The sequence below is a fragment of the Octodon degus genome, unplaced genomic scaffold, assembly GCF_000260255.1.
Source record: "Octodon degus isolate 3935 unplaced genomic scaffold, OctDeg1.0 scaffold00017, whole genome shotgun sequence".
Lineage (NCBI taxonomy): Eukaryota > Metazoa > Chordata > Mammalia > Rodentia > Octodontidae > Octodon > Octodon degus.
In genome coordinates this window covers 19,050,437-19,076,223 of record NW_004524593.1, presented here as the reverse complement: position 1 = coordinate 19,076,223, position 25,787 = coordinate 19,050,437, and the positions used below count along the sequence as shown (strand labels likewise).

The following is a 25,787-nucleotide window of genomic DNA, read 5'->3' as shown; positions in this document are numbered from 1 at the left end:
GAGTGTATCGAGACATAGCTTCTCCCTTACAGGTGTGGAGAGGCCGGGAGGAGTTGGCTAAGTACACAGCCAGTTAAAATGCAGGGCAATAAATGCTGTGTGCCTGCCGGCTAGAAGACAGATAGAGTGCGAGGAGCCCATGCTGCGAGGGCCACCATTCTGCGGCCTCCCCTTGCTGCGGGCCGTGGCCGCCTTCTTTGGTGTCTGTCATTTATTGAAGTGAATGATGTCCAGTTTTGCATTTTGGTTTTTTTTTTAAGAAGAAAAAACAAATAGCAAGAACAAAGACAATAACAAAGCAACATAAAATAGTAAAAATGGTACAGAATTTCAAAACAAGAAAATGAACAATGCTTGTTATATTACCCATTGTTATCAGATTTGTTGATCAGATTACCAGATACAGGCATGCCAGATTGATCAAACAATTGAACATTAACTCTTCCTTTCAATAAAGCTTAATTTTTCTTGACCTTTTTAATTTTATTTTTAAATTTATTTTAAAAAGAGTGTAGAAATAATAGATAAGACATTGGAGATGATACACATTTTTAAAACGTATTTATGTATTTGGGGCAGGGTCTCATCATACAGCTCAAACTTGAAGGGACCCTGCTGTTTTCAGCCTCCCCAGTGCTGGGATTATAGGTGTGTGCCCCTGAGCCCAGTCTCAGTGGCCGGCTCAGCATGCCCAGCATGGCACGTGATGCTGGGGATTGAACCCCAGAACCTGAACTTGCCTAAGCAGGTGCTTAGTTGGCTGAGCTATCTCACCGGCCACGGCGGCACACATTATAAAAAACAGGATGAAAGGCATTCACGCATGGTTGTTACACTGCACGTTGTTATCTTCCATGTAGTTGCTCAGATTACAGATACTAGCATGTAAGATTAGTCAAAGTAAAAATGTTGAACATTAACTGCTACCTCCAAAACACTGATAGAAATTAGTCTGCGTGTTTCCAGGGCATTTTGCAGTCTGCTCTGTTGGCCTTCTGCAGCCACGCTGTCCGCTTGTTCTCTGAGTTAGAGCAAAGGTTCCCAACTCTCAGCGTGGAGTGGGTGAGACCTGGGCACCCAACTCCACCCATTTCTCTGGGTCAGCAGATTCTGAGCAGATGTGGGAAAGTTCTGGTGTAGGACAGGGACCTGGGGCCTCGGAGTTCTATGCGATTGGGTGACAAGTGTGGCCTCCACTCCACTTCCCAGCTGATCTTTTACTGCCTTCTGGGACCCCTTTCCAGTCCCTCCTCCTCAGGGCCCAGCAAAATCACTCAGATTCCCTGCAGCTGTGCAGCCTTTTCTGACTCTTCTGCCTCTGCCATTACCCAGCTCCGTGCTGTACCCAGTTTTCTACTATAGTTTTAGTTGTGACCACTTGTACTACCAATTTTTCTCTGGGAACCACTTCACACGCACATCTAGAAGTCATGAGTCACCAGCTTGCTAGGCATCCCCCAGGCCCATGAAGTTGACACTGAGAATGAACTGCCGCAGTGAAGCAAGCACTGGGCTACTTGCTAGCAAGGGACCTCAGTACTGTCCTGTGTCTGGGCCTCATGGGGAAGTTGAGTTACTAACGGACTTTTGCAGCATGGGGAATAGTTGACATCAGCTTCTGGATGTCCTTGCCGTCTAACAAGCGCTCAGTGTTTGTTGAAGCCAGTAATAGCAAACATTATTTTCTGAGCACATGATTAGGTTGATCACACAGAGAACCAAAGGCGAGAATGTGACAGCGTGCCTGCACATGGAGCTGCCCGCGGCCCCTGGAGTGTGCACTGGGTGGTCTCTTGTTACTCAGCTCTACAGAGTTGGGCTGTGCTGACGTTGCGTCAGTGTGTCGCTGACCAACCCTGGTAGACCAACCATCTCGGTACTTGAGATTCCGTGGAGCAGTGGAATGTTCCTGAAGCTCACAGTCATGTAATGGAACCATTAAGGAAGCAATTGGTGCTATCGAGATTTGTATGGTGATGCGTAGATGCTGTTATTTTTATGAACAGCTTCTTTAGAATGAATTTAAGCTCATGGTATCACTCCATCTTCAAGTTTATGATAGTGCTTGATAGCATCCATTCTATCAATGAATTATCTTAGCAGTGTACTGCCTACAGATCACTCAGCAATCTTTCTTGTGTTCTTTTTGCTGTGTTACTTTTGGTCAACTTGTGTAAATGTGTTCGAGGGGTTTATGAAGAATAATATTATGTTCCATTTCTTACATATTAAAAGTTATAAATTACTCTTTATGCAAAACACTTAGTTAATCATAGTCACTTAGTTCATAAGCTGCACACTTTCTAATAAGTTCTATTTGTGTGCTATTTAATTTTATGAAATTGGTATTAGAGTGTTTTTTAAAATTTTATTTATTTATTTGTGTGTGTGTGTATGTGGCCAGCTCAGCCCACCAGGGGGCAGAGCTGGCTGGCATGTGGTGCTGGGGGATTGAACCGCAGTCCCTGTGCTTTGCTAAGCTTGTTCTAAGTAGGTGCTTTAGACCACTGAGCCATCTCACCAGCCCTAGAGTGGTTTTAACTATATAGGTGCCATCATGACTTCTAAGACAGTGTTTCAGACTTTTGGAAAACTATAGTATTTAACCTGCTCATGCAGTTCTTGGGTTATAACCCTGCATTTTATGACAATCTCAGAAGGGTGATCTGCTTTCATGAACAATAGCTGTGCTTTTGAATAATGCAATGCCTGCTTCCATAGGCAAGTCCTGGTTACTAAATCCTGTCAGTGAGCAAATTAGACATAGTCTCTGCTGTGACGAAATGTACATGTAGTGTCAATGAGACAGACCGGCATGTAATTCTGTTGACAATGTAAGAAAAACACAAGTATAAGAATTTGAAGCGGGGAAAGAAATTACTTGTGTATCTTAGAGAATTCTGCAAATTTTTTTCATTGTTCTTTGGTATAATATGAGAGAGACAACAAGAGAGATCCAGGGAGAGAGGGAGAGAGGGAAAGAGGGAGAGAGAGAGAGACAGAGAGACAGAGACAGAGACAGAGAGAAACAGACTGAGAGAGACAGCGACATATACGGAGACAGAGAGAGAGAGAGAGAGAGAGAGACAGACAGACAGACAGACAGACAGACAGACAGACAGACAGACACAGAGAGACAGAGAGACAGGCAGAGACAGAGAGAGACAGAAAGACAGAGAGAGAGAGATTGGATCTGCAAATGGGAGGAGGGACATTCCCTTAGTTACTTCCAGTAGTACCTGTTCAGCTAGTCTGCAAGTTTAGATTTCTTTCAGACCTATATAATCAGTGAAGAAAAGCAAATCAAGTGTAAAACATCCAATTTAGAGACCATCATGCAAGATAAGATGCTTTATTTTAGTTAAACTCGTGACCTTTACACTAATTGGAAAGCATCAGAATTATCAACCTAGGTAGTCACTAATAATACCTTTGTAGAAATCACTGAATGAAGTTGTGTGATTCAGACTGAGAAGCCAAGGATTTAAATTTAATTTATAAAATGACTGTTCTTGAAAATCCAATGTGTTTTGTACAATAAATGTGTATCTGCATTTCTAATAAACTCGTGAGAAGCAGTTAGTGATTAGTTTTTTTTATCAAACCTAACCAAGGCTGGTACAAGTACCGGACTGACACTCGTCACGGATGGAACCGTTTTCCCGACGCCCACCCGTCCTGCTCCCTGTCTCCTGACCCTCTTCCGAAGCCCCTTATTCTTGCATCTGCCTAATTGCTATCGTAGCGTCTTATTCCATCCGACTACGACGCAGCACGAATTCTGACAGCTGATAGCCACATCTAGCTGCATTACAAGGTTGTCTCGTGTGATTCTCACGAAATGGGCACTGTCGTCACCTGTGGTTGATAGAGGGGGAAACCGAGGCATCCGAGCGCGGACACGGAAGAGTCAGGGCTAATGTCAGTGCTCCTGTGCTTCTCAGAACTGCTTCCTACTGGAGGAAACTTGATGCAACCTCTAAATTCCAGTTTATTTTACCAGGTGTAACAGGTGCTACTGGTATAATCAAAATATATGGCAAATATGGAAACTTTAGAAGTTCATTACTGTAAAAGATACCTGGCCATTAATCCTGCCCACAGAACCCCAAACACACACTTCGCACATGCTCCTCCTCCATTCTTGCTGCTTTCTGAGCAGTCCTGGAGTCCTCTTCTGCAAGTATCTTTTTAGACATGGTGAATACGCTGGTGAATGCTGCTGCCCAGTACCTCCAGAAGGAAGGCAGACGTGTGGAAACTTCACAGCGCCTTCTACTCTGCCTCGTTCAGCAGATCTGATCTGGTACAGTGCAAATGTTTGTTGCTCCCCAAAGTCAAAATGGCCATGAAGGGCACGTACTTTGCATCCCTTCCAGACCCTGAGGCACCAGGACAGCGGGACAAAGGACTCCCCAGGAAGGAGCGCATCCAGAACTCCTCATGGGAGTTCCTCGCAGGAACCACAGAATGAGTGAGTCACTGCAGGAAGCTGTTCTGAAGGGAACTAACAGCAGTGTTATCACTTACTGTAATAATTTTCTTTTTTAATTTTTTTTTTTTTTTTTTTTGGCGGAACCAGGGATTGAACTCAGGCCCTTGCTTTTGCCAGGGAAGCGCTTATTCCACTGAGCCATCTCCCTGGCCCCATGTAATAATTTTCAAAATTTAAACATTGACAGTATATTTTACTCATACTTTATATCATATGTCCATTAGGATCCCAAGATTTGAATACCAAGATTTTCTACTGGGATTTTGAATTGATTCGTTTTCTAGACTTACCATAAACCACACGACACTGCCATAGTTGATTTTGTAAACTATATACTGAAAAAATATGCTTTACATTAATTATGTGGAATAAAACTACCAAAAAAAAAAAAAAAAAAAAAAGCTTCAAATCGTAACACTTTACTTGTGAGTCATGTAAGGTTCTGCCTGTTTTCATATCATGAGGTGACTCCGCCTGCGTGAGTAGACCCTAAAGGGTGGGCTCCCTCTAGTCGTGGCTGGGCCTTTTGGGCCATCAACACTAAAACTCTGGGCCAAAGCTGATGGGATTCCCTCGGAACCAGCACTGCCCATCCGGTGGACCTTCCCTAGGTGCAGGTGCTCTGGGACCCTGTCTGGCACACACAGGCCTGGGGGACCGGTTGTGTCCCCTCAGGGTCTCCGTCTGGCCTCTCTCCTTCCAGGAGGGTAATGTTTTCCCCTAATGCCCCCTATGCCTGGGTCTCTTATATGCTTTGGCTTAGCTCCTCTGTGCAGACAGGAGCTCAGTGTGAGCACTAACAGGCAGCGCTGTGACGGTTTAATAGATGGTAACATCACCCCTGCTTCTCTTCCTCTCATTCTGCGTCTGTGACTCTTGCTGGCATCTCACCGTATCAGCCATCAGGGTGCTGTGTCTTAGTGTCGAAAGGCTTGAACACAGATAAACAGAAGGTCAAAGCTAGATTTTTGAACCTTCATTCTACCGGCCCAAACCTTTTCTCCTGTGAAGCTGGAGCTGGATTTATGCCTTCACTTCTAAGGCCAAAGCCCTTTTGTCTTTAGCTTGATCCTCATCCAGATCTCGTAGTTCACATCTCTTCGCCTCCAAAACACACATGTTAACATGGGCTTCAGCGATCTTTTCTTAAGCTCTTCTTGTAGTTATGATTCATAGTTTTTCTAATCTTTGTTAGTTTCATCTATTTTAAGTTTTTTGCAATGTATTACGCAGTTCCTCAGCATCTTGCCTTTCGCCGGACAGAATGCTGGGTAGGTAAACCAGTGACTGGATGTCCTGTCTCTTAAGAGGAGTGCTGGTCTATTCGGAGATTTTTTTTTTTTTAAGATTATGATAGAATTTAGTAGGTATAACTGACTTTACTGTTATTAATTGTGGATAGAGCTAATAAGCATCTAAAATATAAAACTCTCACTATATGATCAGTAGTTTGAAAGAAATATTAGCCAAAGGATGTTAAACATTGCAAGTTTTTCAGTACTCAGATTTTTAATTTTTTTTTCTTTTTCTTTGTTTATTTATAAGTTCAGACTCGTAGTGATCCTCCTATCTCAGCCTCCCTTGCACTGGGATTACAGGCATGCACTGCCATGCCTGATTTTGGGGCCGGCACGGTACACTCGGGGTTCCAGGGCTGGCACAGCATACCGTACTGGGGATTGAACTCAGGTCTTTGCACTTGCCAGCCGAGCTCTCTCCCCAGGCCCAGTCTTCAGGATTTTTGTCGTGGACTGTGCACTACACAAGGATCACATTGCACTGCTGTATCGTAGCCACTGATTCCTTTCTCTTCAGTGAACCCAGTTATCTGTTTATATCCTGAGGAGCAGTTTGCACGCGCTTGTATTTGCAGCTGTTTCCCCTCCCCCTTTCAATTCGTGGCTACATATCTTTTTTTTAGTTATTTGAATATACAGCGTCATTACACTGTAGTTGTTTCCACATTAATGAGTAAAATAGTGAGATGTAATATTGTGTTTTATTTGCTAAAAATAAACCATATTTCTTACCAATTTAAAAATGTGGAAACTATCAGCATTTTCCTTATAAATTACTATCCATATATGATTGAGATTCCCACAAGCAGTCTTTTAGATATCAAAACCAGCTGTAACTTTTCCCTTGGTGTATGTTGAGTTCCCGTACGACAGCACTAGCATTGCAGGTCCTGAAACAATTGGAAAAAATAATGGAAATCATAGGCAATCCCAAGAGATGAGTGTGCAACTTGTGGACTTATGATTCTTCATTAAGCAATGTGGCTAGGAATTTATTTATTTATTTTTGTGGAACCGGGGATTGAACTCAGTCCCTTGCACTTGCCAGGGAAGCGCTTATTGTACTGAGCCATCTCCCCAGCCCCAAGGAAATAATTTAGCTAATGGAATGGTCACCACATGATTTTGAGTATCAAACTAATTTAATTGATAACTAAGCACATAAGATTTTGTAGTGTACTTGAACTATTATATAAAATGATTAGTGTATAGGTAAAATTTTTATCCCAAGGGCTACCTTGATAATGGGTCACCACCTCAAGCATATTGCCTGATTCGTTTTCTTCACTGCGATGTCGTCCTCTGTCCTCTTCTCCCAAAAGAAAAACACCAAGCCCAAAAGTTTCATACTGCAGCCCAGGCTCTGCTGCATGTCGTGCGTGGTTCTCCTTAGAAATGAAACTAGAGAGTGTCCCTTTTGGTTTTTTAAGTCCAGCCCTTTGTACAGTGGACTCTGTGTAAGCTGAACAGCAAGAAGAAAACACTGGGGCCAGAGAGATGGCTCAGCGGAATAAGTGCTTGCCTGGCAAGCACAGGGGCCTGAGTTCAATCCCCGGTTCTGCCAACAGCCCCCCCCCCCAAAAAAAAAAAAAATTTTTTTTCTGGGATCTATCTTCTACACCAATGGCTTTAAAACAAACAAACAACAACAACAACAAAAACAAACTACAGTGAAATTAGGGAACTGGATGAGGCTTCAAGACATCTAATTTCTAGTCACTGAAATTCCTTAAAATAGTTGCAAATTACAGTTAAAAATGTCTTGAATTTCCAGAGACATAAAAAGATTCTCGCAAACAAATTCCGTGCAGGAGCTGCAGCGCCTGCTATCTATTGCAGGCTAATAAGCAGGGCTTCTTGTGGGTCGGGGTGTCCTATCCCGGCAGTATCTACAGAGAAGGAGGGTCATCTCACACGGCACCTAGATAATGCTGTGCATGGTTTTGAGCAGGAGAGATAATGGGGCAGAATTCTGAAAGGAGGGTCGGTCGAAGCTGTTGGAATATTGTTACACGTGGGAACCGTAACTTTTAAACATAAATGTTGCCACCTTTTGACATCAACTGGCATATTTGGTAATTGTATACATTGGGTTCATTCTAAGTGTATAGATTGAGTAAAGGGTGGAGTGTGTCAGATAGGTCATTACATATTTAAATACATAAATTTAAAAATCATAATTTCTCACATACAGTAGGCTGTTATTAACAGAAAGCTCCTGATTGTAACTAAAGCTATAATGTGTGTATTTATAAATGAACACTGTTGAGCAGAAATTGAAATATTTTCTCCATTATTGATACTCAGTTGACATTTCCTAATGATAGCAGTTTTCACCTTCTAGTGGTTGTTTTGAGGTTTTGAATATAAAACTACTTTGAAACATAGTTACAATAAAACAGAAGTTTTAAAAATTTCTTTGCATTTACTGTTTTTCTAGCACAGTATTTTCATAAAGTATGACAAAATATTAATACTTTTTTTCAAATGTCAAATTCTTTCCAAGATTTTTTAAATTCTTTCTTTGTATATGCCACCAGAAAAGGTTTTCCAAGCTTAAATACACAGCTGAATTTGAGTTTTTTTGTGTGTATATAAAATTAATTCCTGGGCCAGAGAGATAGCTGAGCAGACTAAGCACTTGCCCTAGTCAAGCACAGGACTGGGGTTCGATCCCCAAAACAACATGCTGTGCTGGTCCTGCCCCCGACCTGGGGTGGAAGGGGGGGACTGGAGCACGCCTGTAATCCCAGTGCTGGGGAGGCTGAAAGCAGGAGGATCTCTATGAGTCCGAGCTGTGTAGTGAGACCCTGAACCAAATACATTTTTAAAAAATCAAATAAAAAAATAAAATTAATTCCTAAAGTGCTTATTTTTAAAGGTAGATGTGAATTTATTTGATAGGAGTTGAAAAGGAAAATGCACACTTAAACTACAGTGGCACACAAATTAGACCTTTTTAGGGCATATATTGACTCTTAGAATTCTTTAGGCATATGCCAATGAGAGGAAATCATGAAGCTTTTTATACCAACGTATGTACATTTTTCGACCCTGGCATTTACTGGCATAGGCACTATGCACGGCGGGTGTCACACGCGGTGACATACACTTATTTTCTTGAAGCTTTTCCCAGAGCCAGCCTCCTAAGTGAGGGATTTCGGAGCTCTTGGTCAGCCAGTAGAGGCCACTCATGGCTTGCTCCTGAACCTGGACAGCCCTGTGAGATTCCTTAACCTTTGTGCTGCACGCCACCCGGAGCCAGTGAATCTTTAGCTTCCCCAAAAATTACTGCTGTGGAAAGCCTGGAAAAAGTTGTTGCTGTACTTGTTGTGTAATTACATAGTGATAATCTGTGCTTTTAAAGCTCTTAGACCATTCATTAGTAGTCTATACCAAGAAATGAGAATTTAGCCATTTAATAATTAGAGTTTTAATACTCCAGTAGGCCAGTATTTTTCAGTTCTTGATTATTAATGCTGATAGTATTTCAACTGAGAATCAGTGTCTACAGTAAAAATTCAAAATAATTACATTGTTGAGTTTTAGTTTAAAAATGTAACAATTGCCAATGTCATATTATGCTGTGTCTATATATATTTCTAAACTTTTAGCAATTTAGTATAGTTGTCATTTTGATGAGTCTTAGAAAAATAAATGTGTCTGTTTCTTGAAAATGTACTAAGATTGCATCAAACAGACGTGACATCTGTGTCTTCATTCGCTCCGTGGTGTGGTGTGGCAGCTCTGAGGTCAGTGTCTTCTCTGTGACCCGTGTCCGGACCCCTGCAGGAAGGCTAATCCTCTGTTGAAAGCCTTGGCCGCTCTGTGGTTTATTTCCTGCATGGGGTGGGGGGCTCTTTAAGACCCTTCTGGTTTAAAGGTACACTAACATTTAGATTGATAGCTGTTTTACTTAAATAAAAACGGTCCCAACTCTAATTTTTTCTGCATTCTTTCACATACACTCATCATGGAATGTTCGCTCCCCTCTGGTCGGAGCTTGTGTCACGTAGTAGGCGTGGAGTCATTTGTTACAGCGCCCATAACCGGTCCTCTTTCCTTGGACTTAAGATAGCCCCTGTGCTCCCTGGAAATTGCAGACCGTGACCAGAACACCTCTGCTTTACCCTTCAAGGGCAGAGAGTTTCCACCGTCACTGTCTAGACTCAGTCACTGTCTCCTGTGGTCAACCCCCAACATAGGAAATATGTTGGTCTTGTGCATTGGCTTCTGGTTACACAAAACTTGCCAAATGGTGAATAGGACATTTTAGGTTGAGCTCCAGCTCTGCTTGCACCCCCAGAGTCGTCGGGGTGCCTCCGTGAGCACTGGTTTCTCCATCTGTGCTTCCAGAAGAATGTTGTTGTGAAAACACCTTAAAAGCAGGCGTGACCTGTGAAGAACGTGTGTGTCACTGTCATTAATAGGAAAACAGTAGCATTTTCACTAGTTACATTAGTGCTTGATGTGATCATCCTGTTCTTCGGTGGTTTGCTCATGTGTGCATCCTTCCAAGGGGGATTAAAAAGTGGATAGTAAGAATAAACAATAACATGGAACCCATCACTCTGAGCAAAGCCACGACATTTGCCCACTGTGTTATTATATCTATTATGTGCGTATGTTAATTCAGACAACATGATGGCTATGAATAGTAGATGCTAACAAGAAGGTATTCCTGGAAGGACATACCAGTGAGAGCTCTGTAGCCAAGAGCAGGACTATGTGGGAAAGCTGCCATTTTAATTAATTAATTATTTGGTGTTTTAATGTATCTTTATATTAATTTTATTGAGAAAGAAATAGCAACGAGACAGTTTCAAAACATGTTATTAGGACACTTACAATAATTAATACATTGCATATTGTTGTCTTCATAGTACTTGTTCATAGCGCTAGATGCAGACATGATATCTTGTCTAACTACTATTAGTTCAAAACTTTCTTCTCATTGAACTAAGAGAAAGTAGCTATATATCGATGCTATTTTGTGTATACGGATATACATTGGTGGCAAGAATCTGGTGGGCCTTCCAGTACCATCACTAGGTTTTGACAAAATCTCAGACAAGAAGACATTTTCTCAGCTGGAAAGTTGAGAAATAGTTACCCTGAGCAATTTACCACCACAGTTTCTGAAACTTCAGGTAGCCCAGATGTTCTCAAAAGTGGATCGCTCTTCTCCTGAGCATTTGCTGCACGAGGGCCTCCTGCCGGTGGGGGTTCCTCATGATGCCCTCGCCCACTTGCATTTAGGATGGGTATGTTGTCCTTCAGTTTCTAGAGGGAGGAAAGAAGATTTGTCTTCAGGGCTATTCCATAAATATATTTACGTTACTTCCACAGAAATTTAGAAAATGAAATTAAAATGTGAATAGACATAAACATTTCCCATGAAATGTTTACTGATGTGATTCTTATTTTTAAGAAAAAAATCAACAAAATAACTTGGCTTTAGGAGGATGCTGTAACTCAATACTTTATCACAACCTCGAAACGTCAATGAAATAATGTAACTAAAGTTAACTAACTGAACAGGATCCCACCTCCTCCTTGCTGTGTGGCGAATGCAGGTGTAACTTATGCACAGAAGGTTACCAGGAGATAGTGCTACATTCCATGAAGGACGCCCTGGTGGAACAAGGGGCACCTGGTGCCTTCCTAAGGCGCCAGATCACATTAGCAAGAGCTGAGGGGCCCACAGGGAGGGCCCGGATGCATCTCACATTAGTTTTCATTTTACTTTTATGGATGTCTCTGGAAAGAGAACGTTGACATATGAAAAATAGCAACTTAGAAGCTTAGATTTGGCAAGTTGGTAAAATGGATTGGAGCAGGGGAGACGAATTCTGTCGCATCCTGAAGAGGTGTTTTTTTTCCCTCTTCCTTGTTCCTATTAAATGAGATAAGTATGTTGTTTCCCTTTAATCTTATAAATGCTGTTTACTTTATGCTGCTTGAATTGTTGCCTTCAGTATTTGCTTTAAAAGTAATTCTAAAACATTTTTTTTTTTTTTTACTTTTCTACATGTTGCTTTAAAAGGAATTCTAGTGCAATTTTTTAGAATCTACTTTCTCTCCCTGAATAGATGGTGCCTTTTGTGAATTCTGATCATTCCGTAATATTAGGAAAATAGATGACACAATGCAATATTTTATTCATTACCTCAACTCGCTTGTAACAATTTTCAGCACGGCACTGTATGAGAGATGGGTGCCCTCATTTGAAATGCTCCCACAAAGATCTTCCTTTATTGAACGGCACGGGGTAAAGGATAAACAACGCATTCATTTTGATAAAGATGAAAATTAATTAACTCAACAACGTTTAGCAGATTATCCTCTCGGCTCTTTTACTGAAGACAGATTTGAACATTAGCCTCTAAAACCAACTCCCTTACCCTCTCACCCTTTCTTCCTACCCCCAGAATTTAAAGTTAGATTTTTAAAAACTGGCTTCTGTCGAGCTGTTTTCCTTTATGTCTGTCACCGATATCTGACTGACAAGCTCGCTGAATAAATGCACTAGTGGCTTACATTTGGGGCCGCTCAACTTAAAGCTTTGCTTCTTCCTTTCAGAGGAATCACATTAGAACTCGTCCTGAGAGAAGCAGGAAAGTTCTGGTCCTGACAAAACATTGGGGTGGGGTGGGGGCCGCTTCAGCGGAGCCGCTCTGCAGCCCAGGGGCCTGGCCGACGTGGTCACCCGGTCCCTGCGAGATGGAGAAGCCTTGTCCCGAGTGGCAGCTGCCATGCTGCGTGTTCATCAGTGTGGCCAATGTAGCGAAAGGCTGTTTGGAAGGCAAATAACATGTAGGGGCAAATCAAAACAGAGCCAGCGGGGATGGCTGTGCTGAGGAGAGAGGAGAGGCCATGGTGGCTGCTGTACTTCTGTGGATATAGAACACGTCTGCTGATTTGCAGATGTCTTCATTAGTGAGAAGAGAAATAGGTCACCAGTGTGGAACAGCTCTCACCTGAGGTCGCTGACTTGGCTGAGCTCACCTGAGGGGGGCAGGGATCTGCGGAGCTCCACAGCCGGGCAAGTGGCCCTCGGTCCAGTGACGACAACATGAAAACGAGACACTGGTCCAGCTGTCCCGTTTATCTCCTGAGGAGTCTGAAACTGTTATTTTACCAATGATCAAATGAGTAGGAAATTGTTTTCAGCATGTCTACAAATAGAAATAAGTTTGCCATTGAAATCATTTAGCTGAATTTCCAATATATTGGCATGGATTGGCCTTATAAATTAATAGGGTTTATATAACTTGTTAAGTTTTCACATCTGACTACCGCATTTCTGTAACTTGACTGTAAACAGTCAGAAAACTTAAACCTAATATGATCTTTTACCATTATGGCATAAAAATTATGTTATCTTGAAACCTTCTATTTCTTCCTGGCTTTGAGTTGGGGGTGTAGTAAGCATACGTAATGAAAAGAAATATACCTTCTGTGTTTAGGGTTATGGTCATTATTGATGTCGTAGTACTTAGCAGATGAGTCATAAAAATTCAGGGCATGGGATCAGATGCCTAAGGTCATCATCACGGAATATCAGCTAATTACATAAATGGTTTTCTCTAGGGTTTTAACAATAACAAGAATTGGATTATAGAGGTCCCATTTCTCATGAAGAACAGACTAGCTGTTCCTTATTTAATTTTAGGGAATAGATTTTCTTTCACCCTGATAAACTTGATTATGTGAATATTTTATCAGAGATTTAAAATGATAAGACTTTTTAAAATCTTGTGCTTTCTTAAACATTTGTGGAATTACCAGAAGTTCAGTAAGTGGTGCATGGCTGTAAGCCCAGCTAGCAGGGAGGTCGTGGGAGGGTCATGAGTTCAAGGCCTGCCTGAGCAACATCGCTAGACTCTGCCTCAAAACAAAACTCGCCTGGAGGCCTCAGGTTGAACACCCAGTACTGAAAAACAAAACAAGAGGAAAGAGAGATGGAAGATCACTTTCATATAATGTTAAAAAGTACTTTTTATTTTTATACATATTGTTATTGACCCACAATTAATGATAAAACAATTTTAAATCTTTATAAATGTGTTTCTTGGAGTTAAGTAATACCTTGGGGATTTCTACTAGCAATCATGTTAAATACTTATTTCAAAGTTCAAAATATACTCAAGCTTTAGTAAACACTACTTTTCACAAGCTGAATTCTCTATTAAAGACATCCTCTGGTGTTAGGTAAGGTTGATTGCCACTGGAATAGCCGCTGGAACAGCATTTTCCTCTTGAGATGGATCAGAGACATTGCCCCGGGGAAAATCCCATGACTAGGTGTCAATGTTGCTTTATTTAATTTTTAAAAATTCTAAATTGACTTTGCCTGTTTTTGTGTGTCTTCAAAAATAAAACAGAAATCAACTCAAAAGAACAATGAATAACCCCTTTTATATTTTTAAAGGCCCTTACTAGGTAAATATGCAAAACCTTTTGAGTAGCCTCATTTGATACCGTAAATCTATTGTGAGTTATTTGCCACAATTGAATTGCGTGGGTGGTTATTTTAGACACAGGTAGGATTTCTGAGAAATACACAGCATGATTATTTCTGACTAGATTGAAAGCTTACATTTGTATTATGGTATAAGTTAGTTATAAATTCTGTTTTATTGTATTCAGTTGCATTGTTTTCATCAGGCAATTTATCACATGGTGTATGTGAAATTTCTACATTTATTAAATTTCAGATTATGTATTTCAAGTCTGAGCAAAACTAAAACATGTTTCCATAAGTATAGCTTCAAGTAAACAAGCAATTTTAGTTCTGAAAATAGCTTCTGCTTCTGTCAACACGTTGTTTATTTTTTCTCTGAGATAAAAAGTTCAGTTTTCTGATATTTGTACCGAGATAAAGTCAGTAAACAAGATTAATATAGTGTGGAAAAGGTTGTCAGCAGCCCTGGCAAAGGAAATAAGTTGCCTGTACAGAGAGCACACTGTAAACTGAATAAAAGTGTCAGGCCCACCAGGAGGTAATGTGATCGCGAACCTCTAACAAAGCGTGACATAGGCTCAGGAGGCTTTGCTCAGAGCCGCGGTGTAGAAAATGGATTACCGCGTTCCTGGGATACCCGCTGGAGCCGCGCGGAAACTGCATTCTGGGCTGCACGCGGGTGCGGTCCTGGAGCGGGGCCACATGCGCACCTGGGGAGCCCCACTAGGGCCTCGCTTGTGTCACTCCTGGGCACGCGCATTCGCTGGCCTTGCCTTGCTTGGCATTCTGGGCCAGGGTGCTGGGGTTCTTGCTCCCGAAGAACACAGGAAGAGACTTGGTTTTGAAAATGTTTTTCTCTGAGGCATGTGGCTGCCTCTGTGTTATTTTATTCTGTTGAAAGGGCACCGATACAATTCAAGAGCGGGCCTTTCTGTGGTACCCAAGCATAACGGCAGGTCTGCTGCTGTAAGTTTGCACTTTGCCTCTGGGCTGCTAGACTCAGCCCCTGGGCTGCTAGGTGCCCAGTGCTGGGTTTTGTTTGCTTGAGAACCTTTCTGTAAGATAGAAATGTTGCGAGATTCTTGAAAAAGCAAGGTGGTGTATGTTATCCAGAAAGTACTTGGACTATTCTTTATCAGGTGTCTACTTAAAAATGGAATAAAATGTTGTTCTCTTTGGTGGTGAAATAGGATGTCATTCTGTGTACATGAGGGATGACTCAGTTTGTGGAGAAACTACACCAAGGTCATTCAGCATCTCCTGGATCTGAGTTGTTGTCTGCACTGAAGTTCGTGCCTTGTGATACACATTCTGTGCACACTCAGAAATTAACTAGAGTACACTGTTTCGGAGAACGATTATCTGCTCAACAATGATCAAAACAAGCCTTATTTTCATGTAAAAATAGACATGCGCACAATTTGGAACTGTTTCTTACAAATGGTGTTTACCTTGCTGTAAAGATGCTTTTAAGAGTCTTTCAGTCGAGCAGATTCACGGCGCTGTAGGGAAGGATCATTCTCATCAGGAGCTGAAGTACGCTTGTGGCCCGCACAGTTTTGTCTTGGATCTAAGAATTGATGCAGTTTCTTCATTTTAGAATGGAGACCAATTTAGAGTCAAATAGAGATGCCTCCTTATCCACTGTGCTTTTAAAATTGGTTTGTGACTTGTCCTTTGTTTTAAATCCCCAGGTGCAGACTCCAGGCCCGGTCAGTACCAAGAGGATAGTCTACTTCTCCCCAGACACGCATCGCCACGAGTGAGTGCTCCTGAGTTTGTATCCTTGTGTTGGGTGTGTTCTCATATCTTTAGGGAAATTGATAGCTACTGTTGTTAAAGGTAGTTAATTTGTGCCTGCCAGTGTTAATCATGTGCCAGCTATTTGAGTAAAATTTTGTGTGTGTGATTGTGTGTGTGTCTTTGGTTGTTTTTCTTTGCCTGCTTTGCTGTGTTGTATTTTGTTGCACTTCATTTTGTTTTGTTTCATTTTGGTGTTTTGTTTTGTTTTTGAGATAAGCTCTTTCTGGGTTTCCCAGGTTGACCTCAAGCTTGTGATTTTTCTGCCTCAGCCTCCCGGTACCTGGGTTACAGACCTGTGTGCCATGAAAGCTGGCTAAGATTTTAAACACGTTCTTTTATTTGCGATAGAGTTTGACATTCATGGATTGTTGAATTTTATGCTATCTGAAAACCTTTTCCTAACTTCAAGCTTCTCCTGCATACCACCCCCCCTTGCCCTGTCCCTGTCTCAGCTCTTCACTGTCTGGTTCTGCAGAATCCATCCCCTCCATTCTGCCTGCACTGGTGGGATTAATAAAGAGCTTGGAAGTAACCACACTATATTTCCTTTTTAGCAACCCAAAAAAGTGACTGCTAGGTAATTTTTAAAGATAAACAATTTAACTTTGACTTTGGTAAATGGTGAAATTTCTAGCTACCAACTCTATGTCTAAATGCATCTCAAATGGAAAACCTTAGGTTAAATGTTTTACTTCAGTGTCATATGTCTCCTTTGAAGTTGGTTGACCTTGAGAAAGGCCATAAGGTATGGCGAGGCATGAAGTAATTACTGAATACATTTTTTTCTGGCAAGCATTGCTATTACAGTTTATCAGCTTCTATTTTTTCCAATTCACTGTTTAACAAATATAAAACAAATTAATGTGATCAGATAGGACAACATATCATAATCTTTTTTTGTTTGTCTTCTCTGATTTTTATTCTCCTGTAAAACTTTTTTCCTCTCAAATAGAAAAAAAAAAAAAGAATGCATTTTTTACATAAGGTTGACAGCATAATGTGTGTGTATTTTCTTCTTAATTTTTTGTTTTGATAAAAACCAAAAACTGAGGCAAGTAGACTTAGAGTGATCCATAAGCCATAGGAGGTTTCTGGATATGGTCCCTGAATACAATCGTCCTTAGGATAGACACATCCTGCACCTGTTGGGCTCTGTGGTCTCAGTGCTACTGTGGCGCCTGGTGCAGCATGGTCAGAAATGGCTGTTGAATGAATGAAGGCCTGAAAGAATGAATTAAAATAAGGCAAACTCCGGAATCTGCATTGTACCAGTGTTGCTTCTGAAAGAGTTGCTGTGGCCCTCTCTCCAGCCCTTCCTCTTGTCTCCCTAGTGGTTTTCCATCAGTTCAGTCAGATCTCCAAGGGATGGGGCTAGGGAGTCAGGACTGTTGAACTCTCCAGGGGACCCCAGTGCCCGGAGGTTACCATTCCCTGTGCATTCGGGCTGGCAGCGTTGGGGTGACTTCACGCTCTCCCCTTCTGGTGCTCTGTCCACCTCTTCAGTGTCTCACACTGACCTTTCTTTTCCATTTCCTGCTGCACGACCGTAACAAAAGCCCAGTTATCTATCATTACGTGACAGTAGCGAATCTTTCTGTTTCTGGCCTTTGGCCTCTCACTCCATACTGCTGACATCCAGTTACAATCATTTTGTTCCCTTTTGTGAACTATCCAGTATTGCCTACTCCCAAAGGAGGAACTTCAGAGCATCATTAAACCCTCTCCACAGCCTACCTGCAGACCCAGAAGATGCCTTCTTCTTTGTTCTCATCTTCTCCTACAACCTTCGGATTGGCTTTCTGGTCTACCCCATTCCCTAAGTAGGTCCTGGGCCTCACTGTCCACTTTGTGCTGGAATTTTGCTCATGCATTCTTTCCTATCTGCCTCCACCAAGATCCTATTTGTCACTTCAGATTCTTGCAAAGTCTATTACTTACCAGAGTATACTAGGTGCACTTAACAACATATCCCCAACAGTGGCTTAAACCAAAGCCTTTTCCCTCTTTTGTTTTCTCACAGAAGCCTGGGAAGAAGTCTTGTTTAGTAGCTTAGCGACTTCTTTTTACTGCTGAGATAAAATCCCTGAGACCCAAAGTTAAAGAAGGGAAGGTTTAGTTAACCCACAGTTTGTAGACATTTTGGTCGGTCATCAGCTGGCTCCAAAGCAGGGTGGCAGAGCAGACACATGAATGGTGGGCAGAAGGGAGCATGACAAGGGACTTTTGCATCTTTCTGCCCCTTTTATGCTCTTGGCTACTGGCTTTAGGGCAGTGCCAAACCAATCAGAGGACTAATTTAGTAATCACACACCCTTAATTGTAGTGTTGCACCACAAATCAATCACACTGTAGATCCAGCCACCTCTGAAGAAGCCCCACCTGTGGCTGCATGGGGCTCTGGGGACAGATCTATATACAAGCCATAACAGTAGCTTAAAGATGTCATCCAGGGCTACGCTAGTTCTGTCTTTCCCCTGAATCATCAATATTAGTCCGCCAGAGCTGCCATGACTGACTGGTATAAACTGGGTGGCTTAAACAGCAGAAATTTATTCTCACAGTTCTGGAATTTAGAAGTCTGAGACCAAGAGTAGAGTGGCCTCGCTAGTCACCATCAGGCCTGGCCCTTGTAAGTTAAAAGTGCATGTATCCTGGAGCCGTGGTACGTGGCTGTCATCCCCACCACTAGGGAGGCTGGACAAGAGAGTTGTGAGTTCCAGATGAGTCTGGATAACTTGGCAAGCTCCCATCTCAAAAATAAATAAATAAATAAATTAAATTAAATTTAAAAAGTGCATGAATGTACAAAATAGAATTGGTGGGGGCAGCAGGCCATTTCAACAAAGCTCCCACTCAGGCGGCGGGATCCTCGCTGCTAGTATCTCACAGCGGATACCTGGTCTGGCCAGCTGTCCCCTCTGCTTCTTCTGTCATTGGTCTGCTGAGGAGCACAGCTGGTCAGCCTTTGCAGCACTTTCAGTGCCACACAGCTGCAGCAGTTCATTTCTCAGTGGTTGTCATTTGCTTTAGGAACTAAGTAGTCATGGATTGCGGGGATTTCTTGGATATTAGAGTTTCCTTAAGAAATTGGTTTTTCTTGTGCAATCTGACGCTACGGAGCCTGCCTGCTGGCCTGGCATGCTTCCTGAGCTCTCATATAGCCCTGAGTTGACCAGGTTCTGCTGCCAAGCAGCGAGCACGGGTGCCCTAGCAGGAGGCATTGTCTCTGGTGAGCTCATCCTCTTTGCTACAGAAGCCAGACAGAGGGGGGCTGCCGTCCAAAGTAGAGCCCTCAGCCTGTCAGTCATTCCACCTGTAGAAACTGGCTTTCACACCACTGCCAGTTCCTGGACCTGGTTCTCCAAGCTGCAGTTCCCTCAGTGTAAGACTTTCCTTCCATTTGGAGTGTATGCTATAAACTTTTATTTAGTTATTTATTTATTTTAAAGAGTAAAAGGAAAAGCGAAAGTAAGAACAAATAGCAAAAACTAAGACAGAAACAGAGTAACATACAATACATAAGATACAGAATTTCAAAACAAGAATAAAAAATGGTTATGTTACACATTTTGATCATCAAATCTTTTGCTCAGATTACCAGATACAGGTATGCAAGGTTGGACAAATAATTAAACATTGAAGATAGCTGTGAGCTCTTTTTTAAAGTTTTTAAATTTTTTTTATGTATTATTAGTAGTAGTAGTAGTAGTGGTATTTTAAGGAAGGGTCTACAGGGTGTTCAGGGTCTAGCTACTAGATTGGGCTCCTAGTGATCCGCCTGTTTGCAGCCTCCCAAGAGCTGGGATTACAGGCGTGCGCCACCACGCCCAGTCTCAATTGCTGTCTCAGCATACCCCATGGGCGGGGCTGGCACAGCAGGTCCAAGGATCGAACCCCTGGCCCCTGCACCTGCTTGCAGGCACTTTTATCCACTGAGCTATTTGGCTGGCCCTTGTAAGCTCTATTAAACAGCTGTATTTTGATCCCTGTCTTCAGGCCTGGCCCTTATCCAGTAAATGATGGGGGAACATACCCCATAGTACTGGCTCTTGACCAGGAGAAGCCGGGAGAGATGCACGCAAGTTTCATCCTAAGTAGAGAAGCACCTTTGTTCAGCACACACGCACGCACATAGACACCCAGCACCCACTGCCTTACCTCGGACGGCTGCTCCTAAGGACAGGCTCTGCCTCTGTGCCTTACAGCTGACCCTGTGGGGAGATGCTCTTCTCATCTGCCTTGCAGGAGAAGGTGTATGGCTGGCGCACACAGCACGGCTGCAGGCCGTCGGAGCCACCTGGCTGCAGGAGGCGGCCCCTGCCCTGCTGCCGCATCCCCGCAGCTGTACCCTAAGAGAGGTGCATGGAACGGAATTTTTACATTCAGTGTCTCATGCAAGGAAAACCAAGGAATTCAGATCTCTGGTCACACAAATACTTTCCAAGGATCGGTGGTCATGGTAGGTGTGAAGGAGTCAACTTCCATATTCCTCACTTCCCTCTACCAACTTCTTTCTGCATAAATAATCACTGGTGCTTTTTCGCAGTCTTCCTCTGCATAATAAACTTTCTCCCGCTTCAGCAGGAAAAATACACCTCCAGCTTGATCTTAGTTTTGCTACACAGTATAAAATCATCTTGATTTCTAAAGCAGCATTCTAAATATTGTACTAATATTCAGCTAAAAATTTATTGCATTAGCATTAAGTATTATAGTACTACAGTTATCAGATGTTGCTGTATTAACAGGTACTTGATAACTGAAGTAATAAAGTGTTTTGCAAGTGGGGTAGTGGCCTCTGGCTTGATCCTTGGAGCCTCTTGTTGTAGAACAATTGGAGCCTCAAGAAGAACAACACCAAGGCTGGGTAAAGTGGCCTCAGGGGTCGCACTGCGATTTCTGTCTCCTGAGTGAACCCTGAGCCAGGGGAACTTCTCCCATTTATTGTGGGCTACAAACGGGCTAAGGAACTTGCGGAGCTAACTTGGTGTAAACAAGCTGCGGTCCCTGTTGCCTCCTGGCATTCACCAAACTCTGAGTTTACGTCTCATTAGTTGGTAACCTCCCAGGTAAAGGAACAAGAAACGGGCAGCGCCCAGGAATCTGTTACTATCTTGGCTCCAGCCCCCTGGAATTAAAGAGTCCGTTTCCTGAGGCTCTGCTCTCTGCTCTTTGCTCCCTCTGTGCAGGAAGCTCCTGACTCATATCCCTGCAGCCTCTGGTGCACTAGAAAGATGCTCCATCTAGACTTCATTGTGTGACTTACCACAAAACTCTGGACAGCTTCAGACAATCAAGTGCCTGGCTGCCGTGCCTAACATTTTATTTCTGTGTATCAATGGACCAATTTGTGCAACAGGACTTCTGAGTACTGAAGTCCATAAAAATAAAAGATAAGAATAGCATTGATGCTAAAAATCTTGATATTTATAATAGAAATAATATTTATTATAAGAAACAGTGATAAGAAATTATAAAAATTATAAGAAATAGTTTTGGAGAAAAGTTTGTTAAGGATGTCTTTCTAGTAAAGCTTTATTTTTTATGTCTAGCATTGTCAAAACCTAATTCTACTGTTCAGTTAATTGAATATAACTGCTGATTGTTTTAGACCTGAAAGCTAATTGTTGCCAACTATCAACAATTGTCGTTAGTGTTGATACAATTTTCGAAGTAACTTTTAGCTGAATAGTCTTAGTCACAGATTTTTTTTTAAAAAAAAGTGTGTATTTGAATATGTACATTTTCATGGGAGAATATGATAGGTGACTAATCAAGGCTTTGAGGCGTGAAATATATTAGCATCAAATCCATAAGGAAGTAAATTGGAAACAAGAGTTTAAGGAGAAAAATTAGCCATGTAAAATTTTCAACTTTAGAAAAGACCGTATCCTGTTTCTGTTTTTATATAAATGATGCTGAATATAAAATCCGTAGTACTTTGATTCCAAAGTATGCATTTAGAACAGTGGCACAACGGTTTTATATAGAGAGGTATAGATAGAGATATATTTGGTAGAAAGTTAAATCCTTTAAAAATATTTAGATTTATGTTGAAATATTTTTAGATGTCTTTATAAAAATGAGAACATTTTCTTAACTTAAACCCCACTGTTTATAACATATTTTAAACATATTCAAACCTTATATAAGCTCCACTGGCATAGAGAAATCTTTCAGAAGAGCACAGGCATGTTCTCCGGACAGAGCTTCACACAGCGCAGCTCGGTCTGCCAGCACGCCTGGAAAGGTGCATGTGGCTGCACGAGGGCTCGCAGCAGGCACCGACGGGGTCTTTCGTGTCCCCTCAGGGACTCTGGGACCGCCCCTCGATTCCCACCAGCACTGCAGTGGACAGCCCCTCGTTTCCCTGTAGCTCTGTTCGCATTTAATTACAGCAGTCTTCGTCTCTGTGGTAGTCATACTCAGGCAGCCCAGTCTCTGGAAAGCAACTGTAACGCACGCGCTCTATCCCCATTCCCAAGAGGGCGGTCGGTCGGGTTGGAGCCTGTCGCATTTGTTGAGCCTCCGCAGCAAGCCAGAGGCCCTCGGGTCAAGATGATGAGCTCTCCTGCAGGCTGGTGCAGGACGGCTGTTTTCTTTCTTTCATTTTTTTTTTTTTTAAGAGAATAAAAACTTTTTTTAAACATTAAAAGTGATGCAGAATTTCAAAACAAGATGAGAGGAGTTCAGCAATGGTTGTTATATTGCATATTGTAATCTTCAAAGTAGCTGTTCAGATTTCCAGATAATAAGCATGCAAAATTGATCAAAAATTTTTTTTGCATTAAGCATTAACTGTTCCTTGCAGTAAACCAATAGAAATGAGAAGATATGGGCCATTATCTTCAAAATCAGGCCCCCAAAATTCAAAGACTCAATCCAAACATGGGCATGTGAGGTGAATACACACCTCTCAGATGAAGAAGCACAAATGGCAAAGAGATATGTGAGGACATTGTTTTTGAGGGCACCAACCGAGTACTTATTGAGTGTGACTGACAGTGGGCTGGAGAAACGAGAACCAGAGCTGGAATAGACCTGAGATGCTGCCCAGCCCCGCTGCCTGGAGTTCAGGGAGGAGAACACAGGGCTCAGAAAGGCCCAGTGCCGGGCTTCAGCCAGCCTTGGGCTCCAGCGCAGATACCCACCTGGAACAAGCCCACCAAGGGCGACTCGGGATGGTATGAGCGTTTGGCTTTGTGTTCTACTGAGGCCGAGGGTGAGGCAACATCTTTTGATGAGTTCCCGACTTCGAGTGGACTTGTTCCTCTCCTATTTACAACGTAGAAAAGCCACAAGGAATCATAAAAAGAATGATCCTGTAACATACTGAAAAATTCTTCTAAGTAGCCCAGGGCATTGCATATGTGTCACTTTCTGCTGTGCCCACAGGATTTCAGAGCCGCGGGGTGTGGATGTGAGAAGCCAAACTTCAGAGTGGCCCTGCCACACATGCTGGTCCCAGGGAGTGAGAACGGAGGCCGGGCGCTGTGATGCTCTGTTGCAGCCAGCAGTTGAGTAAAGGACAGTGAACTCGGAGAGCTCGTTGTCACACTGCATCCTATCCCTCTGCTCTCTGTGTTGCGAGTCCCCTCTGTCTATCCATCTACCCTTGGGCAGAATATTTTAATCTTCCATTTCTTTGTGTCACTTTCTATCAGTATTGCGTGGCCATCTTGGTAGCCGGGGACCAGGATCTTTCCCTCTGAGGTGGTAAGCAAGCTGGTCAGTGTTCACTTTTCCGTGTCATGGGAGGTAGCAGGGAGTGATGAAGAGCTGCCCTCCTGATGCGATAGGAGTGGCGGGGATTCGCTGGTCTGTGCCACCTGCTCTGTGCGTTGCCTCGAACGTGTGCCAGAGAGGTCTGACAGCAAGCAACGGATACTTGCGAGATATTTTAAAACCTAATTGGATAATACAGCAGTAGCTGCCAGTTTTATTCTGTTACTAATTCCTGTAAGTCGGGAACTTATTTTGCTTTGGCAAATCCCCTCCAAAGCCAGTTTGATACAGGACTAATGAAAATAATTTATTTTGTTAGAATTTCAGATTTAAAATCACCTTTCATAAATAGGGCAAATGGTGTACAGGCTTCATGGCGCACGGGGATTTTCAGTTTGGAATCCACGTGTGGTCGGATGGTCACACCACCAACAAAGCGCGCTGTGAAGCGGCCTAGAAAAAACGACTGAGAAGTCCCACTGCTGGAGTGGAGAAGGAGAACGGTGCGCTCAGAGTCAGTGCTCAGCCTGGAGTGTTCTGCGCGGCCAGAGCTGAGCAGGAAGAAGGGGACAGGGGGCTGGATAGGTCTGGGTAATTTCTGTGAAATGGCATCTTACAGTGACGTCTATAAGCAGGAATTGCACAGTGACTGGTGAACAGCCAGCTTTGCTGCACTCGTGTTAGAATATGAGTCATTGTTTTTATAGGTAAACGTGCTCTGCACAAATACTGAGAAGCCTCACAGAGCGCAGTAATTGAGATGATGCAGTTGTTGCAATGAAATAGCTCAGAACTTCTACTTTAAATACCAGCTTGTAGTTGTGCCTTAGAGGCATTGTTGTAGTTAAAGTTCAACTATTACTAGATGATAGTTTTCATTTAATACCAAGTACTGGGCACAGAAGGATGAACTATTAGTACAGTTTGAGATCTGCCTGAAACTGTCAGAAGCCTTAAATCAACTAATGCAGAAAAAGTAGTGTTTAATTTCTAAGTACAAACAACATTAAGTTATGAAATTTAGAGTTACTTTTGCTGTTATCTTTCTGAAAATACCGATGTTAAAATCTGAGAAAACTATTATTACCTTTCAAGAATATATTTTAGCTTTAAAGGGGGTTACCTTTTATTCATGCATCCTTTCTTTATGTAATAGTTATTTGCTAACTTTATTGTTAGTTAAATACTAGTTTTTAAATAGAGATAAACATGATTTATTGATTTTTCACCTGATGTTTATATTTTGCTTTTATTTCATTTTTAAGTAAAAGCTATGTACCTGAAGAATTGTATGTAGATCAGACTTGTTTTAAATGCACATAGGCGGGCCAGCCAAATAGCTCAACAGATTAACGCGCCTGCCTAGACAGACGCAGTGGCCAGGATTTGGTCCCTGGCCTGCAGCCTGTCGTGCCAGCTCTGCCCCTGGGGCTCGCTGAGATGGCGATTGAGGCGGAGCGTGGTGTTACATGCCTGGAATCCCAGCCCTCGGGAGGCTGAACACAGGTGGATCAGTACGAGTTGGATCTACATAGTGAGACCCTGTAGACTCTTACTAAATACAAAAAATGTAATAAGTGCACATAGGTAACTCATCATCATCCTATGATGAATTCCTTTATGAAGCAAATACCAGCCACCTATTTTATCTTTTGTGTAAATACAGAGTTTGCTTAGCACAAGATTTGCCTGAATTAAAGGCTATGTTCTTTGGGAATCCTTCTGCACTTTGAAATTTAGCATCTACTGCTTCATAGGGAAAGAGATTCTCCATCTAGATTCAAATGAACACGATGTGCTGCGTCAGTTCTGCTCTGGTGTACTGCGATTCCCCGCGCTGAGTCGTATAGCCCACATGTCTTAATTTTTAGTTATAGCATAAGTACAACAGCAGTACTTTCTTATTTTTTATCAAGTGCTTGTATAAAATGCAGAAATAGTTACACTATATATAAACATTTCAAAATAATAATGGTGATACCTTATATATTGCACAGCA

General features: G+C 42.3%; 1 protein-coding gene across 1 annotated transcript in view; it reads left to right on the top strand.

Moving 5' to 3' along the window:
- Gpatch2 (G-patch domain containing 2) overlaps nucleotides 1-25,787 on the top strand; it is a 187,369-nt gene that overhangs the window by 92,534 nt on the left and 69,048 nt on the right. The window contains exon 6 of the mRNA XM_023710304.1: nucleotides 15,955-16,022. Coding sequence (XP_023566072.1) covers nucleotides 15,955-16,022 — 68 coding nt within the window. The remainder of the gene's footprint in view (nucleotides 1-15,954; nucleotides 16,023-25,787) is intronic.